Source organism: Camelus bactrianus, chromosome 5 (assembly GCF_048773025.1).
Source record: "Camelus bactrianus isolate YW-2024 breed Bactrian camel chromosome 5, ASM4877302v1, whole genome shotgun sequence".
Classification (NCBI taxonomy): Eukaryota; Metazoa; Chordata; class Mammalia; order Artiodactyla; family Camelidae; genus Camelus; species Camelus bactrianus.
The window spans coordinates 57,749,938-57,768,018 of NC_133543.1; the positions used below are offsets into that span (position 1 = coordinate 57,749,938).

The 18,081-nt window shown below is 41.4% G+C and overlaps 1 protein-coding gene across 1 annotated transcript in view; it reads right to left on the minus strand.

Annotated features, from left to right (window-relative positions):
* PDE11A (phosphodiesterase 11A) overlaps positions 1-18,081 on the minus strand; it is a 327,689-nt gene that overhangs the window by 55,766 nt on the left and 253,842 nt on the right. The window contains exon 13 of the mRNA XM_010959959.3: positions 9,314-9,423. Within this exon, the coding sequence (XP_010958261.1) occupies positions 9,314-9,423 (110 nt within the window). The remainder of the gene's footprint in view (positions 1-9,313; positions 9,424-18,081) is intronic.

The following is an 18,081-nucleotide window of genomic DNA, read 5'->3' on the forward strand; positions in this document are numbered from 1 at the left end:
TGATATCTCAGTGTTGAACTCTGGAAAGTTCCCTGGCTTGGAGTCAGACCTCAACTTTGGGTAATAGCCATGGGTAGTTACTCAGTTGCTTTAAGAATCAATTTTTTGTCTCTAAAATTATGATAATACTCTCTACGTCACTTGTTAGTTATGAGAATACAATACAATATTTGAATGTGCCTATCATAGTGGCTGGCAGGTAGTAGACTATAGCCTACACTAATTATTAATCAACAATTAAAACACATAGATATGTCCATTGTAAAGCAATAAAATATTAATTGATACTTGAAAGGATTATTTTGAATTATCTGTAAATTTTGCTTATGTAGAACAACCTATTCCTCAACAATGTCAGTTTGGCAAGTGTTTATTTTAAATGTTTCAGGGTGTTCATTGCTAACTCTTTTTTTTAAACACCTTTATTGTGGTATGGTTCCTGTACAGTAAACTACACATACTTCAATTGTACAATCTGATGAATTTTGATAAATGTATACACCCATGAAACCACCACCACAATCAAGATAGCTAACATTTCCAACACTCCCCGAGAAGTGCAATTTTCAAGTTCCCAATTTATCTCTTCCCACTCATTTTAACCCCTGGTAACCATAAGTTTGTTCTCCATGTCTTTGAGTTTGTTTCTGTTTTGTAGATAAGTTCATTTATGTCATTGCCAATTCTTTTGAAGTAGGATTTAGAACATCTTCTGAGTTGAGAGACATCCTGAGAATCCTATGGTTTAAAGGACAGTCATGGAACTCTGGCTGAGAACCCGTGTAGATCCTTGTGTCCCTTCTTGCTCATTGCAGGGAGTTTAGACATTGAAAGGGCAATTTGGCCTCAACTTGGAAACGCTGGAAATTGCCAGCTCACAGTCTGCCCTGCTAGCGAGAGGAGCAGAGACTGCATTTAATGCAACGTGAAAGATTTCAGTCATAAACTGCCCTCTGGGTCCAGCCTGAAGCAGCCCAAGGTTATGGCCAGTTTAGGGCCCCAGGGGACCTGTGATCCTTGGAAAGACTCAGAGCAGACCACATGTTGGAAGAAAACAGCAGGGTTAAGGATTATTAGGAATAGGATTAGTAAGGAGGGTACTGATTTTAATCAGGTAGTATGATTTCTTTAAATCTTGCCTTAATCTGTATCATTTAATAAGTGAAAATTTGTTAGGCTAATCTTAGTAATCAGTGATTGATATTTAATGTTAGTTACTATTTTTCTAATATGGAGTTCATTTTTATGAAAGTACATTTTTCAAAATGCACACTGTATTGTTTTAGCTGTATTTGTCTTGGCTTTTGAAATTCTAGGATATTTCATATGCATATCACATCCAAATGTCTGGCATGGAGTAGTTGCTTAAAAAAACATTAGCTGCTTGGCTAATAAGGTTGTGGTGGTATGTCTAGAGATTAGAGTTCAAATTGGAAGGCTGACAGTAATAAGTGTGTTAACACACTTTATAATAATGTTATGAATAATAATAGCTCTCATGAGTAAGTACCGATGATGCACTAGGCAACGTATTAACACCTTAATACATTATTTCATCTAGTCCTGACAACAACCATGAAATAGGTATTATTTTCTGATTTTACAGATAAGGAAACCAAGGCTCAGAGAAGTTACGCTACTTTTCCAAGGTCACAAAGCTAGTAAGTACCAGTTCTAGGTTGGAAACCAAGTTTTGAAGCTTTTTCTCATTACATAATGAGAAAGCTAATTATAACTTACACATTTCTGATATTCAGTTCTCCATTTTTGCCAAGCTGCTTGCCATCAATGAAAGAAGATTTCAAAATTGAATTCTAAGTTTTACTAGTATAACTGCTCATCACAGGCTCAGGTTCCTGTGATTTGTTTCTATTAAACGGCCACGCCAGATGTGCCCAGTTACTGGTATGAATCCTGGTAACAGAGTCATTGTTGCAAAGTAGGATCAGGATGCAAAATTTTTATCCCTTCCTGTATCACATTAGCAGAACTCACAAGGTTAAATCAGCTAGACGACCACAAATCACGAAATATTCTCCCTTTTCAGGATGAGTAGGATGTTTCCTCCTTCAACCAGGGGAGACCTTATGCTGCTCATCCCCTCTCCCTCAGATCCACATGGATTCAAAACTGCTGTGTTTCATAGGAATCTCAAGGTGTTTGTGCAAATGCATCCAACCATCCTCGGTTTAAACATCTTCATTCTCATATTCCCTCTTTGTTCCTTTTAGTAATTCCACCTTAACATTCTCCCCACGCCCTGTATTAACACAGTACTGTTAATCACAAAATATGTAGATTTTACAACCGAACCAGACTAATACATGAAGAGTCTTTAATTAATTAATTCATTCATTCATCCACTATTCATTTACCTAATAATGATAGATGACTCTTATGATCGGAGACTGCAGACATATGGAATACAAAGGTAAATAAGACATAGCTCCTACTCTCAGGAAGCTCACAGTCCTCGTAATTGTGTAGGAGACTTTCTCTGAGCAGACTTGCATTAACAGTGCTCACCTTTCCGCAAGCAAAGTGCCATCTTGGGATTCACAGAATGGAGCATGATACTAACTTTACTGTGAACTTTCTAGAATAAAATCATCTAAGCAAGAATGCTTCAATTTCCATATGGTTCCTGTATTTGCTATTTACTATTAGAGTTGGTCTCTGTCAGATTTTCTAAGGCTGCAAAACATCCTGGTGCTTTCTCTCTCAGACCAAGGCTCGCTGAGAATACTGCCTGTCCCTGTCTTTACTCACACACATGCTATGGACCTCCTCGGACCGCAAGAGTTAAGTCCATGATCATAAAACTCGACAAAAGTGGCAAACAATAAAATGTATCTGTTAGGATAAACTTTATCAAAAAGTATTCTACAGTTCTTTGGAATGTTAAATGGCATTATGGGCAGAAATAAGAAGGGTCCCATGGTCAAATATGTTTGGGAAATGCTGTGTTTAAAAGTTAAACTGTTCCTTTATTGTAGGATTTCTCTGCGGCATCAGTAAGTGAAAATATGTACTGTGATTCCGCAGGAAGGAAACGAACATGCAGTATTAACCAATTTTACTTGATTAAAACCTTCTTTTAAAAGAGGATATGTCTTTCACGTAACTACTTTGTGTAAAGGTTTACTTCCACTTTTTCATGTAAAATGTGGGGGGGGGGGAGCCCTCAATCACTTATGTAAAAAACTGACTTTAACACCACACCTCATTTTTTTTTTTATTTTTTGAGGGAGGTAATCATGTATTTATTTATTTATTTATCTCTTAATGGAGGTACTGGGGATTGAACCCAGGACCTTGTGCATGCTAGGCACGAGCTCTACCACTAAGCTACACCCTTCCCCACCCCATACCTCATTTTAATTGTCTGTGGTAAGCAGATCCATCATCTCAGTAGCTTTGGGGCACACACTGTAACTGTAAGAATATTACATATAGACGCAGGGTGTGTAGAGAGAGGGGGAGAGAAGGAGCGAGGAAGAGAAGAGAAACCAGATCCCTTAAGCAGAGGAAGAGTTACACCTGAGATTATTCATGATGCTCATTGTTGATTAGGTCATTCCAACACCCTAAAGTCTTTCATTTTTGGAGGCAGCACACTGAGGAGAAACTTAAGGAGAAGAAAACTCAATGTGAAAATCCTGTCCCCATAGGCATGCAGCACCTTGCCCAGGTGCCAAAGACAAGCAGGCAAAAGGAAATGGACCTTCCTTACCTCCCGAGATATGCATGTTCTTTGCAAAAGAGACTTAATGGAAGTGTGCAGTCATGGCTTACAGGGGACTTTTGAAAGGAAAACTATGAAAGGTAATTAGGAAATTGAGAATTGTTGGGAGGTGGCGAGGAATGGGATTAGGCTGTCACGGCAGATTAATGTGTTCCCATATTTCACTTCTGGGACCTGGCCGAAAGCGACAAGATGGGTTTTCATTCCCAAGAAATGAGTATAAGAGATTATGCTAGAAATGAATAGAAGAAGTCTCCTAGGAGAATACACTACAAAGCTGCTCAGAACTGATATTTCATCATCAGGGGCAGCTGTAATAGAGATGGTGATGAGTGGGAAACACTGTCCCCAGAGAAAGCAGGAGAGGGGTGTGAACAGAGCAGTTCTGAAGCATGGTGGGTCGCTGCCCTCTCTACTTATTGATCATTCACTGCACGCACTCTGATACTCTAAAGTTAAGAATCAAATATGAAAATGCAAAGGTTCACTTATCAGAAAGGCTAAGAGAATAAATCATACTGTGCTATAACTAAAATCACAACTTTTTATTGTAGAGGCATTTTGCATTTTATATAGTAATTTGTCCCTTGCTAAATGTCTCCTGTTTCTTTATAGCCTTATATGTGAAAAAAAAGGTAGCATATGCTTTGCCACATAATAATTGGTGCATTGAAATCCCATTTCCAAATAACTGGAAAGGTTGGAATTAGACTGTAAAAACTTGAAAGGAAGAGACTACTTGTCATACGCCTTCATTTCTCCCACAATGCCCAGCACAATGGCTTTGCACTTAGAAAGCACTCAATTAATGGGGAATAAATAAGGAAATAAGAATATGGATTTCTTTCTAGGGATTTTCCTAAACAGTGGCACACTTGCTGAATAAATCTTTTTCTAATCATTAAAAAGGCAGGTACTTCACCATGATGTAAAAAGGTCCCTTTCAGCATTTATTGAAGAAAATTTTAACTGAGGTTGAATGGTGGTGGCATTTGGTCTTTTAAGTTCAAAAGGGACTCTATTAGGTAGGGGCAGGGTTACGGACATCCCATGAGCTGATAGACGGTGTACAAGATTGGTCATTGTACGGAAACACATCAGACCATCCTGGAACATGCAGACTTGATCATGTGGTGTATAGGGATGCAGAGAAGAGATCTGAATTCTACTATCAGTGACTTAATACCTATCTCACAGCTGTTCAGTATTAGACAAGTCACTTGATATTTGGGGACCTCGGTTTCCAATTTTAAAAAATTAAGTCATTGAAAAATACGACTCCCAAGGTCTAGTTTAGTTCTATGATTTTTATGACTCCATATCTTGATTTTCTGGATGTTGAGAATATTTTAGTTTTCCGAGCTCACATATATGACAGGGCAGCCAATAAACTGTAATAATAATTGGATATTTATCACAAAGTCATGAAAGAGAGTAAGATAAAGTGGTTAAAGAATGGCTTTTGCAGTCAGATAGCCCAGGTCCAAACACCACTCTGCCACACTCTGGATGTATGAATTTGGGCAAGTTAACTTACTTTCTTGAGGCCCAGTTCCCTCTGTAAAATGGAGACAAAAATATCTACCCTACAGGGATGTTGGTGAGTGCCTGAGATAGTAAAGAAGGAATAAACTGTAATTCTTCTCATTGTCTCAGGGGCTGTTCATTATAAAGAACATAAGTGAATTAGAACCAGCTTCACCAAAAAAAAAAAAAGTTGATTAAATGATGCCAGGAGTTCTGAGGGAGCCCCACTGTCACAAGCATGGCTGGGTCTCTTGGAAATAGGAGCAGAGATATGGAAAGCCAGGGATCAAGCCTGCTTTTCCTCTTTCTCTAGGGTTGTATAATCTCCTCTTTGCTTCTCGCTGAATATTGACTTTCTTCTCCTCTCATCTCTGCAGATTTACTTTCTTGTTTCTCTCATCCCCCTGGGATGTGATCATCACAGCTTTCCCCAAATGGAAACCTCAGCTTCCAAGACTGTGTGGACCTGCAGCTTGGAGCTCAACAGCTAACTGAGTCAATCTCATGGTAATCCAGGTCTGAATTTCTGGGAGATAAAATTATGGTCAGCAGGGTTTGGATTAGCTGTGTGCTCTTGGTCCACAGAGCTGAGAGGTCAACTAGCAAGAAGGGCTGGCTCTCTCAGTGTGACGCACAGGCTCTCCCGGGGGTGGGGGTTGTAGTTACCTGAGGGCATTGTGCACTTGACTCTTAAAAGAACCCACTAGGCGCCCACTTTTGTTTTATAGATACAATTCTTTATGCCTAAGTGGCAGAATGGTGGGGGGCTGGAGAGAGGGCGCTTGAGGAAGATACACTGACAATGATGCCACTGGCCCGAGAAAGATGCATCTTAAAAAAAAATAATAAAACTCAGGCAGAGGGCCCCAGCCATAAGTAACTGTCGGACCCTGTAATGAAAGCGTACACAGTTTACACTCCACTAGGCCCCGAGACACTGTTGTCTTTAGCACAACATCAAACCTGTGTTTATCAAAACTGTTTTATAATAATGTATAAAAGGTCACACTTGTTTAAGAAATCAGGAAACTTCACTGAAAAACGATATTAACATTGTTAAAACCTCATCCATTCATGCATTTATCATTCATTCTTTCACTCAGCGAACGCTCCTTATGAGTTTATTATGCTCCTGGCACTTGCCGTACAGCGGGGGTACTCCAGAAAAAGAGCACGGAGACACAACTGTAAATCGGCAACTGACGTGGGGACAAACACTTTTGAAAAAGCATAGCCAGAGCATTATGTGCGCACAGAAAATGCACAAGGGGGAGGTGCATCAGGGATCGAACCTGGCGGGTGATGCTTTCAGAGTTTTGGGGAAAGAAGAAGGGGGAGGGCATTCTGGGCAGAGCAAGCAGCAGAACAGGAGCCAGGAGCCGGGAGAGGGGAACTACCCAGACCCCACTGAGCACTTCAAGTAGCCCCTTGTGTCTGGAACCTGGATGGGGTGGGGGTGGGAGGAGTGGGGACTGGGCCAGATAAACAAGCAGGAACCTGACTGAAAAGGGCCTGAGGGGCTAAACTAAGGAATCTGAACCTTATTCTGAAAGTCATGAGAGGCCAGTAATGTCTTTTAAGCAGAGGAGCGATCAGATCAGCTTTGTGAATTACAAAGAGTATTCTGAAATGCCAAGGGGGAAACACGGGAGGAGAGTTGGGCTGCTGGTTGCAGGGATCTGGGAGGGATGCAAAGAAGCGGTTACCATAAGAATGCAGAGATGTCAGCTTTGAGGGGTGGGAAGGAGGGAATCTGGATGACTTGTGGATTTCCAGATTTCCGGTGGTGCCACTCACTGTGATAGAGAATAAGAGAAAAAGGGACAGTGTAAAGGGAAAGGCTGAGATCGGGGTGATTGTGGGACTTCAATAGGAGGTGCTCCTCAAGCAGCTGGAATAAGTGTCTGGAGATAAGCAGAGAATGATGGTCCAAAGCCTGGGGCTGAGCAGCAGATGGGCAGAGGTGCAGCGTGAAGATCACCTAGAGCAGCAGAACAGGAGAGAACACGTCCCACAAAGGCTGGGGCAAGAGGAGAGAGACCTTGAGAAGAAAGGCTAGAAAGGTGGATGAAAATCCTCTGTCTGGGAGACAAAGTGGCACAATGTGTCTCTAGGCAGGAAGGGTCAAGAAAGAAGGACAATAAGAGTGTCCAACAGCTTTGGGACCAGAGGCCACGGGTGGCATTACTGAGGGCCATTCCCCTGGTGGTCAGGACTGGAAGCCATGTGGGAGAGAAGTAAAGACAATGAACAGACAACTTTCCAAGAAGATAGGCTGGAAAGGAAAGAGGAGAAATGGACCAGAATCTAGAGGGAGAAGGGGGGATGGAGGTGGGTCTTTTCAAGACAGAGGAGAATTGTTCATATTAATAGGATGCTGAGAGCCAGTAGACAAGGGAAGGAAGATACAGGGCAGAGAGGAAGATTGATGGAGCAAGGTCCCGGAGGAGGGAGCGAGGAAGGGATCCAAGGCTGAGGTGAAAGGATTAGGCTCAGACAGGACAGCCCTTTCACCGAGATAAGAGGGAAGGAGGAAAGGCTGGGGCCAGACAGATAAGTTTGTTCATGGCAGGGGAGGAAATTGCGGGAGGTCTCGACTGATGGCCTCAATTTTCTCGGTGAAGGAGGAGGCAAGGTGATCTACTGAGTGGCGTAGGGGAGGTGGTAGGACAGGAGGTGGCTTAGGAAGAGAGAATGTTTGGTATCTATAGCTGGACAACAGTGGGGGACAGAGCTGACTAGGGACCCGGAAAGCCTGGTGGGCAGTACTGAGCATCCGGCTGAGCTGGAGAATATCTCTTTGGTATGCCTCAGACGCACACCTGTGACATTTTCTCCCAAAGCCCTTAAAAGTCTAGACAGAACAGCAAGAAATGAAATTGTTAGGTTGAGCTGGGGCTGAGTTTTTGCAGAATGACTGCCACGGAAAGTTAAGAGGGTCAAGAAATTATAGGCTATGAAGAAGAGCAGGTTGAAGTGCCGGGCTACAGTAGTCAGGACAAATAGAGAAGGACACAAAATCAACATTCATCTGCTAGATCAGAAGCAAACAGAAAGGCCCAGGATGCCAAAGCCTCAATAAGTAGGCGTTTCGGGGAACAGAAAGAGTGGTGAGCTGAAAGGTACCTGCTGATACACAGTGGGGCTGTTGGTGTTTCTGATACAGAGGCAGACCTGCTCTGGGGGCTTTCAAATCCGTCATCTGAAAGTTACTCTTACCGCTTTGTTGAAGCCTTCCTTAGTCTCTCCATCCCCGAACTTTTTTCTCTTGCCTCCTAACTCTCACATCATTTGGTTTGCAGACAGGTAGTAAAAAGAACATTAAAACTGGACCCTCAGAATAGGGCCTGGAGACCTGGGGTTTGGTCCTATTTCCAGCACCTATATGTTCTGTGGCTTTGGCCACAGTGTGAGCCACCAAACAATGGCTGTCTTGACCAATCTAACTTGCTTAGGACAGATTATTCTGTCTGCACATTATGTGTCTACACCTCCCTTGTATTGGTGCAATTCCTTTGTTTGTTTCCCACCTTTCTGTAGGAGGCGGCCTGGCAGGAGCAGAGACCCCATACCCCCATGTCACTCCATTTCACTGCAGTTTATACAATACACAACATCAAAAGAACTTGGAAGAAATTCTACTGGGGAAGGAAGAGATCTTTGGCTTCATAAAATTTCCACTTTCATTTTAATAGTCTCAAAACCAGATTTCAAGAGTAGCAAATCCAAGAAGCTTATAATGCCATGAAGGCAAACATTCTGGGAGAAAAAAAAACAGGCCCTTTAAAATCTAAGCTTTGTTATCTGACTGAGGTCAACAGAGGCAGACCAAATCAACAAGCATGACATGAAGGGCAAATTTGCAATTAAAAGAAGAATAAGGAATTATAAAGATGGATGAGCCTGGTGACACGTGTGCCCAAGCCTGCATGGCCTTGGCCTCGGATGCCAGAAATTAATGCTTTATTCTTTAGCACTCGTCACCTTTGGCTCTGAACAGAAAGGCAAATGCATTAAAATAACAACAATTAGAACACTTACTTAGCTTGGAAGGCATTGTTGGTTCCCCTGTGGTCGAGGTCATGACACAGGCATCCCACAATCACCGCTAGAATTTCCACCTCGGTCAGAATCTCTTGAAACCCGGCGGTCTGGGAAGACGGGAAATTGGCAATAGTCACTACTCGGGGCAGTGAGGCTGGATAAGGCTCGTCTGTGAGCAACCATCAGCTCTGTTTTGATACCCACATCATTTAAGAGAATTATTAACTGCCAGCCCTCCGACGAGTGAGTTGGGTGGTCAGTTGCACAGGCTAGGGTCCCCGCAGTGATGAATTAGCTCTCTGGCATGGTGGCCCTCGCTGGCACACCAGGCCAGAGTTCAGACTATTTTGTTTCCTTTTTAGAGACGAGGCTGTGCTGTCCAGATACAGTGACCGCTTGGCAAAGACCCAGAGCAAGATGTGTTTTGTGATCTACATTTCAACGATGAACACCTAGGGAGGGGTAAGGGGAGAAGGGGACTGTGAATTTAGAACTGAATGCTGAATCCCGTCCACCAGATGCTGTTCAAATAAAAAGCAAGCAGAAGAAAACAGCCTTTTCAAAATATACATACTAAAGGAATCAACTTAGGAGTATTCAACTTGTTACACGATAATATTTTAGAACTTATCTTGTAAATACCTTAGTTCATATTAGCTTGCAGGACAGATTAAATTTATACAGATTAATAAGGCAGCACGTGTCTTGAAAACTAGAATTTGGCAGAAGACTAGGCAACCCAGATTGAGGAGTATCCATTACATGGAACTCTTTTTTATTATCCTCTGGTAGCTTGCTGGTGAGACACATAGGTGTGGTGTGGTATCTTTCGGGAGAAGCGTGATTTAATTACATAACCAAGAGCAGCAATAGTTCTTTGGTTCCTGCTGGCCTTTTATTAATTTAGAAGAGGAAGTAAACTTATGAGAAAGCAGGTCTATGCGTTTTCCTGATCTAAGGCCTTTATGCCTCCCCCGTCTTACTTTGTGAGTTTCCCATTTCACTGCTTATTAAACTTCATCAGAGGGCAGGAGGAGAGGAAAGGTAGGGTTCAAATTGCTTCCCTTTTCATGTGTGTTTTTTCTCCAAATCCAGGATCACTAGCTGGTATCTGGAAGACATTTCTCTTAGAGCAATGAAAAAAATCTTAAGTTAATTATGTTTTTATTGCAGAAATAACTGAATAATAAAGTTTCTGTGTTGACAGTTTTATTTCAAAAAATTGAGTTGGGTTCACTGCTACATTTAGAAATATACAGAATTTCATTTGCGCAGCAAACGGGAATGTTAATAAATTATCTGGAAAGGATAAATTAGCCCATATCAAAGCTGTGTGTGCCTCTTCATTTTAAAATTTGGAGCTGGTTGTTGGTTTTAATTTGATTTTTTTTTTTTTTACTTAAAAGATTACCTGCAATACTTAAAAAAAAAATTTAAGTTATAGTAAGAAACCTAGAACCAAAAGCAATAGTCCCTCATCCTTCCCCTTTCCTGATTCCCAAAGGCAACCACTTTCCATTCTCATATAATTTGGTAGCTATTTTCCTCCAGATTTCTGTAGAGCACACACATATTATTAGCACTTGATTATTCATCAAGTATTTATATAGTCCTTCCTGCGTGCCCAACACTGCCCTAAGAGAATTATAACTTTTTAACTTACTTAATTCTCGTAACAGACCTGTGAGGTAGGAACTATTATCCTCAGGTTCAGAAGAGGAAACTGAGGCACCAGGAAATTCTGTGCCCAAGGTTTCATACAGTGCTTTCCTGATTACCACTCTATAATCCAATGATTGTTTCCTGTCTTATGTAAATGTTCCCATTTCCTGGAGCTAAGATTTCTTTGAACGTCTAAGTTGTCCGTCTCACATCCTACATAACTCTCCAAACAGTCACACCTTTTATTAGCGCCTTCCTGTCCTGGGGACTCCCACTCTAGCCCTATTCTGCATTTTGGTCCGGATTCTCTGTCTGCTGCCAGCTTTCCCCTCCTGGGCTTGGTCTCCCGTCTTCGGCATCCCACACCTCTCTCTTTCCTCATTGACTCAGTTTGTGGAAACACATCTGCCAGTGGCTTCATGAGAAAGGGTGTTAATATTTCTTTAACACTAGAAAGTTGATTTTTTTTCAGCTTTGCACGACTAAAAATGTTTTTAGTCTATTCTCCTACTTAACTGTTGGCTTGCCTAACAATTCTAGGTTGCAACATTTTCACTCAGAATTTGGAAGGACTGCTCTACTGTTTCCTAACTTTCAAAGTTGCTTTTCAGAAGTGCACATCATTCTTATCCCTAATTTCTTTGACTGGCACTTGATTTTCTCTTAGAATCCTCTCTCTATGCCTCAGGTTTGGCAATTTCACAAAGATGTGCTTTGGTTTGGGACTTTTCCCCCTGTCACTGCTTGGTAAACCTTTTCAGTCTGAATGCTCATTTTCTTCAGGACAGTGTTCTTGTAATCTTTTTTTTTTCCTTAACAATTTCTACTTCACTGTTTTTTCTGTTCTATTTGAGTGGAACTCCAATTGGTCAGACACTGGACTTCTTGTATTGATTTCCTTATTTGCTTGTCTCTTCTATCCCATTGCCCATATTGACTTTTTCCTTCTTACTTTCCAAGAATAATAGTATTTTAAATTTATAAGCATTTTCCTGTCTGCTGCTCCTTTTCTAATAGCATGCTATTCTCTCATGGATGCATTATCGTCTCTTATCTTTTGAAGATATTAATTATAATTCCTTTGAAATTCTCTTCTGCTCCCCGAATCACCTATTTCCTCTGAACTCCTTATCTCTGCATTTGGTGGTTTCCTCTAATGCTTGATATCCTTGGCAGTCCACTCATGTAAGAGTAAAGCATCACGAGGCTCACCACACACCAGTGCGTGGGGGTTGTGTCCGTAGATGGCTGGCCCCACCATACAGTGAGCAGATGGCCAGCCGGTCTTGCTGCGGAGCCCCACGTGTCAGTATCTAAACTCATTTCCTCTGGACTTTCCATCTCTTGCTTGGAAATGGCATAAACACGGGTGTTGGCATTCTGAGAAAAGAGAATGTAGCTTCTCACCTTTGAGGATGTAGATTCTCAATTCATTCTCTTACTTTCAAGGAGCTCGTCATCCTAACTTTTCTTTTGCTGGCGTCCTCAAGTCTTGGGTTCAGTTTCCCCAGCAGATACTCTGGCTTCCTGAACAGATCAGGGGAAGAATAGTTCTCTGACTACATGAATGGATGGAGACGTGGGGACTCCGTGTTGTCATCACTCCCTCACTCAGCTCACCCCATTTTTGTGGTGTCTGATGCCTCCAGTTCCTGCACTTGGACAGCTTCTGGGGGGACACTGTTTCTCATGTGTACCCCTTCCTCCACCCTCTCACCCGGAAGGCACTTGGGTTGGACCTTCCTTTTCTCTGTTAATCTACGAACCATCTTCCCTCCATTTTCTGCCTTCATATATTATGGTTCCATGAAAAGGTGGAATTTGTGTCCATTTTTCATTCTTATTGTGATTTTGGGGGTGATTCTTGAAAGGAGAAGAGAACATAAATGTCTTTATCTGTCCTCTCTGTCATCTTGAAATTGTAAGTCAGTTTTGTTCAGTTTGGATCTTGCTAACACTAAGTAAATCCTGAAAGTCTACCACGTATGAAATAATTATCCACGATACTCTGGAAATCAATGTTATAAACATGATGAAAACACACTGAAATTTGGAGAGATTTTGCCTGTGACGATGCTACTGATTATAACTAGCTGATGATTTAGAATAGTAAGAATAGGGGTGGATAATGTCAAAACAAGGTAATTCAACTAGAAATTTAATTAGAAGATAAAATCGAATGCCATCTTATAGTCTTAAGATCAAAATCTCAAATTATTTTTAAGCCATCAGTTATCACCCATTGTTTAATGTGATGGAATATATTTTACTGTAAGGTTCTTTGCAGCCACCTCCCTGCCCTGTCCCACCTCTACACCTTCTTGGAAATCAGCATCTTGCTCTTAAACTATTCGTATCATGGATATTCCTGAGAATTTGATGAAAGCCATGGATCTTCTTCCCAGAAATTATTCTATAATCGTATGGTGCTCAAAGAACAATGGAGCCCACGTCCGGGTCCTCGGAATAAGGAGTCCCTGAAGTGCAGCACACACACAATCACACGGAACGTATGTACCTCTCTTGACTGTGACACCTGGGCTACTGAAGCAGCACCTATCTCTTGACTGTGATTTAAAGCCGCCTGATAAGTGGTTTCTGAGAATTGTCAGGCCTGAAAGGTGTCCACCTGCCACTAAGTGTCCATTTGCCTTGCCCCTCCCCTCCCCTCATTCATCTTCTTTCTGGTCCGATCCATTCTGACCTACACTTAACACACACTAAGGAGAAAAAGTCAACTGCCTGCAGAAGACAATATACTTTCAGAAGAGAACAGGGCAGCAGCAGGAAGTATATTTTAAAGCATTTCTCCTCTGCTTAATTCTATTTTATTTTTATTTTCAAATAAAATGATGTATTTTCTGCTCCTGATCCAATAATTAAGGGTTTTGTTGACTTTTCTGTTATTCTCTCTTCTCACCTGTATTCCCTCCTGGTCCATATCAGAAATGTAAAGTAGTGCATACAGCACGTCTAAGTAAAGAGACAGCCAAGGCACACAGGCCTAGTTTCCATGCCACCCTCTCCAGAAAAGCCTGCGACTGCCTTCTGCGCAGGCCTCCAGGGACAGTCCTTCGCTGGGTTAAATGCATGCTGACATGACTCCACCCACTGCCGCTAGAGTATGTAATCACTGGAACTCCAAAGGACCCAAACAGTAAGACTGATTCCCAGAGTTCCTGAAACTACTCAGTAATTTCCTTCCACTTAGTCAACATAAAATGTAAACCAGTGAGGACGTGCCCCCATCACAAACCTGATCCTGTCTGATACTCGTGGACAGAGGAATATCATGGCCAGAGGAAAAATGACTGTTGCTGTGTGGCTCTGTAGAATTCAAAAGTATATAAAAAGAATCATACTATACATATAGAGCCATAATATCCACACTAGATGGTGCTGCACAGGCCTCATTCATTTAACAATGTTACTAGGTGCTGAGTATGTATCAAGTAACTGATGTATCTGAGAAGAGAGGCTTCGGGCAATACTGACAACAGTTGGTACTCCTATGGCACTTAGTATATGCCAGGCACTCTCCTAAACACTCAAGTACATGAATTCATGTAGTCCTTATAAGAACCTTCTGAGGGAAGACCGTTGTAATCTCTCCCCCATTTTATAGATGAGGACATCGAGGCACCAGACTACACCACTGGAATGAAACAGAGGTGGGATTAGAGCCCAGGCCACCTGACCCTCAGTCGGTGTTCTTACCCCGTGTGCTATCCAGCCACTAAGGTGAGCGTGCGTGTGCAGTTGTGCAGCTTTTAAGGACTCAGGTGATGATCGAGTGTCACATAATAGGCTTTTAAAGAATCACTTGGCATGTGCTTTATTCCACAGAGGATGTTGTTCTTGAATGGTAAGAGGTGAATCCTGCAGAGCACTGGACATCTTGAGCCAGACATAGTTCTGGTGCATCAAGATGTGACGGATTTAAAATCAAGTTTAGAGAAAAAAGAAAGATACAATGGTTTGTATATACCATCCCAACTTTATAAAATATCTCAATACATGCATAGAAAAAGATGGCCAGGACATACATCAAAATGTTGCCAATAGTGGGATCACAGGTGACTTGAAAGTTTTTCCTTTGTGTCCAAAATTTCCTTAAAGAATGTTTATTCATTAGAATATATATATATATATATATAGTGTGTATGTGTGTAATTTTTTTTTTATTTAAAAATAAGCCCATGTTTCATCAAACTGTCCTGGCTTGGAATAAAATAGTGGCACCCTGAAAAGCATCCATTCATTCATTTATTCATTGAGCAAATGTTGATTCAGCATTTACTCTGTCCCAGGCACTTGGAACAGAGCACTGAGGAGGACATGCATGCCTGATCCTCATTGCACATACAGTCTGGTCATGCCTTGTGCCAACTGAAACAGTGCCACAGAACACCCTCTTCTAGTGAGAAACTGTCAGAACACTGGTTGCAATTTGTGGAAGAAAGTAATGGTGAAAGTGACTAGTTGCTTCTGCTTTGTTTCTTGGAGACAGTGCATCACAGACTGCATGCTCCTTGTCATGTATGCAGCTATGGCATGGGAATCCAAGAAAGTCATGCCAGAAATCTGGCTGTCAGAGGTACTGAGTGACAAGGAATTTCCTGAGTTCATCCTGCCGATTCTGAGATCTGGCATTGGAGGACTAAGAGGGGGGTAATTCAGTGATGTACTGGAAATTCCTAATAGTCCCAGAAATCCCAAACCAAAGAAGGTCCTTGGCTCTGAATGCTTCTCCATGGATGCTAGTGGTCAGGAACTGCAGTGGAGCCTTCAGTGGACTGGCTGAGGCTGAGGGAGAGCATGACAGGCTTTTGTAGCGTCTTTATTCTCCCCTTCATCCTTCTTTTTCTTCTGGATAAGAAGAGGAAAGAGGACTGCTCAGACCATTCTGATGGGTTATGAAGAACATGGTTTCTTAGGGAAATGCCTCCTCTAGAAGAATCTTCACACTGTATCCCTAATCGTGTCATCCTGCCTCAACTCATCCATATGTGACTTCACACCTTAGATGTGGTGTGAGCTCAGGGCCGAAAGGCAGCATTTACAGAAGTAGCATTTAACCTCCGGTATTTCTTCATTTCTGTAGGCAGTGTTGCAGGCACTCTGTCTGGGGTCTTTGTTTGGTAGATTATTAAAATCAAATTTACTATAGCCATTGAGTGCTCTTTGAGGATTTCATTGTAAAGGCCACATACAAAGTGCTCAAGTCTTCTAAAGAATGCCCCAAACTGCAGTGCTGATGGCTGGTCCGGCTGCGCTAGGCCATCCTTCACAGCAGAGTCTAACTGTGAAATTCAGATCTCCTTCCTAACAAGGTTCTATGAGAAGGGTGCCTCAATCACCCTCCCAATTCAGCCCATACCCCAGTTGAGTAGATCAGTGGACCAGAGTGCTAAGAAAATTGTTAAGGCACATGTTTGGGCTCCACGGGCATTTACAGCAAGCCCAGCACCCAGCTTTATGGAACTCTATTTCGTTTGCTTCAGGATGGAATGGCCACTTCTCAATATGTAAATCCCAGGGGCTGGCTGATGGATACCAATCTATTCAATTTGCCCCAAAGCAATGATTTTAGGCAGAGAACTTTCTCAGGCTTTAAGACGGAAAGCAGATTTTCAGTTGCCTACCAAGACTATTTACAAATAAATCTGTACTATTTGACATCATGTCCTATCCTCTTTTATTTTATTTATTTTGTGTTATTTAATTATTTTTATTTTGGCAGGGCAGGTGTGGGGAGGTAATTAGGTTTATTTATTTTTAGAGGAGGTACTGGGGATTGAACCTAGGCATGACCTTGTGTATGCTAAGCATGTGCTCTACCACTTGAGCTATACCCTCCCCCCTTGTCCTACCTTCTTTTTAAAAAAGATCCTGTCTTTGCCAGCCAGAGATAGTGGGTGATGAAAGCATAAGGGGGAGGAGAACAGGTATTCACAACACAAGCCTCTTTGCAGAAAAAACCCTTCTGGACAAACCATAGCATCTATATTTAATGGTCATACTCCCTTGGTGTTAATGTTTGACTGCCCATATTTGGGTCTCCTAGGTTGAAAAAGAGGCACTTCAGTTCCATTTTGAGGTCAAGAGACCAGAACTCTACCATCTCTTAGGAGGGGCCCAACCAGAACCACATTTCCATGTCCCCTTCACCATAGCATGCAATATAACACAAACCAGCCATAGTTTGTCCAAGGGAATTATCCACAGGAGTGGGATAGTTCTGATCAAATTTACTTCTCTTTCTTTTCAAGATACTAGTCAATTATCAATTTGGCACTAATTAAATATTGATTTAAGTCCACAACGATCCTTTCTTTGTCAAGCTCAGAGTTAGGAAACCTTACAGTCTACACTTAAATACTTTCTTTTATAACCAGAGGCTTCTGGAGGACTTATTATCAAATCATAAAACCTAAATCATGTTTTGGACATAAGCTGTTCCTCAGCCTCAAATAATATTGCAAATGCTTGTGCCTGTCTCAGAACGGCAAGGCAGCAAAACTGGTATAATTATACATGTTGAGTAAACATTTGATGCGTGAATAAAAAAACTAAATTGATACTAATCAGTTTTATTTAGTTATTTTTAACCACCTCCTGGACTTTATTTTTAACCTACTTGGTATCACAAATTAAGAAAATTATCTATTTTGGAAAGTTACAAACATATGAACAATAAAAGCTGTGTTGAACCCCCATGTGCTCATTTACCTAACTGTCTGTTTTGTTTCTTCTGTCTCTTCACATGCACTGTTTTGTTTGTTCATTTGCTAGAGTATTTCAAAGCAAACCTCTGGCATCTGTCAATACTCTTTATTTCATTCTCAAGAAGTCCTGATGTGATAAAATAAAAATTGGTCCATGTATCTCTGCTCTCATATTTTGATAAACACAATGAAAGAAATACAAATGGTAAGAAAATTTCAGAGTAACTATCTTAGTAAGGCTTACAAAATTGAGGTTTCTACTTCAATTTAAATAATACAAAAAATACTGTATTTCAAAAAGAAACAAAAGAAAAAACATAGATTCTTAAGTACTTAGCTTTCAACATTAAGCATATATGCATTTATGATTTTTTG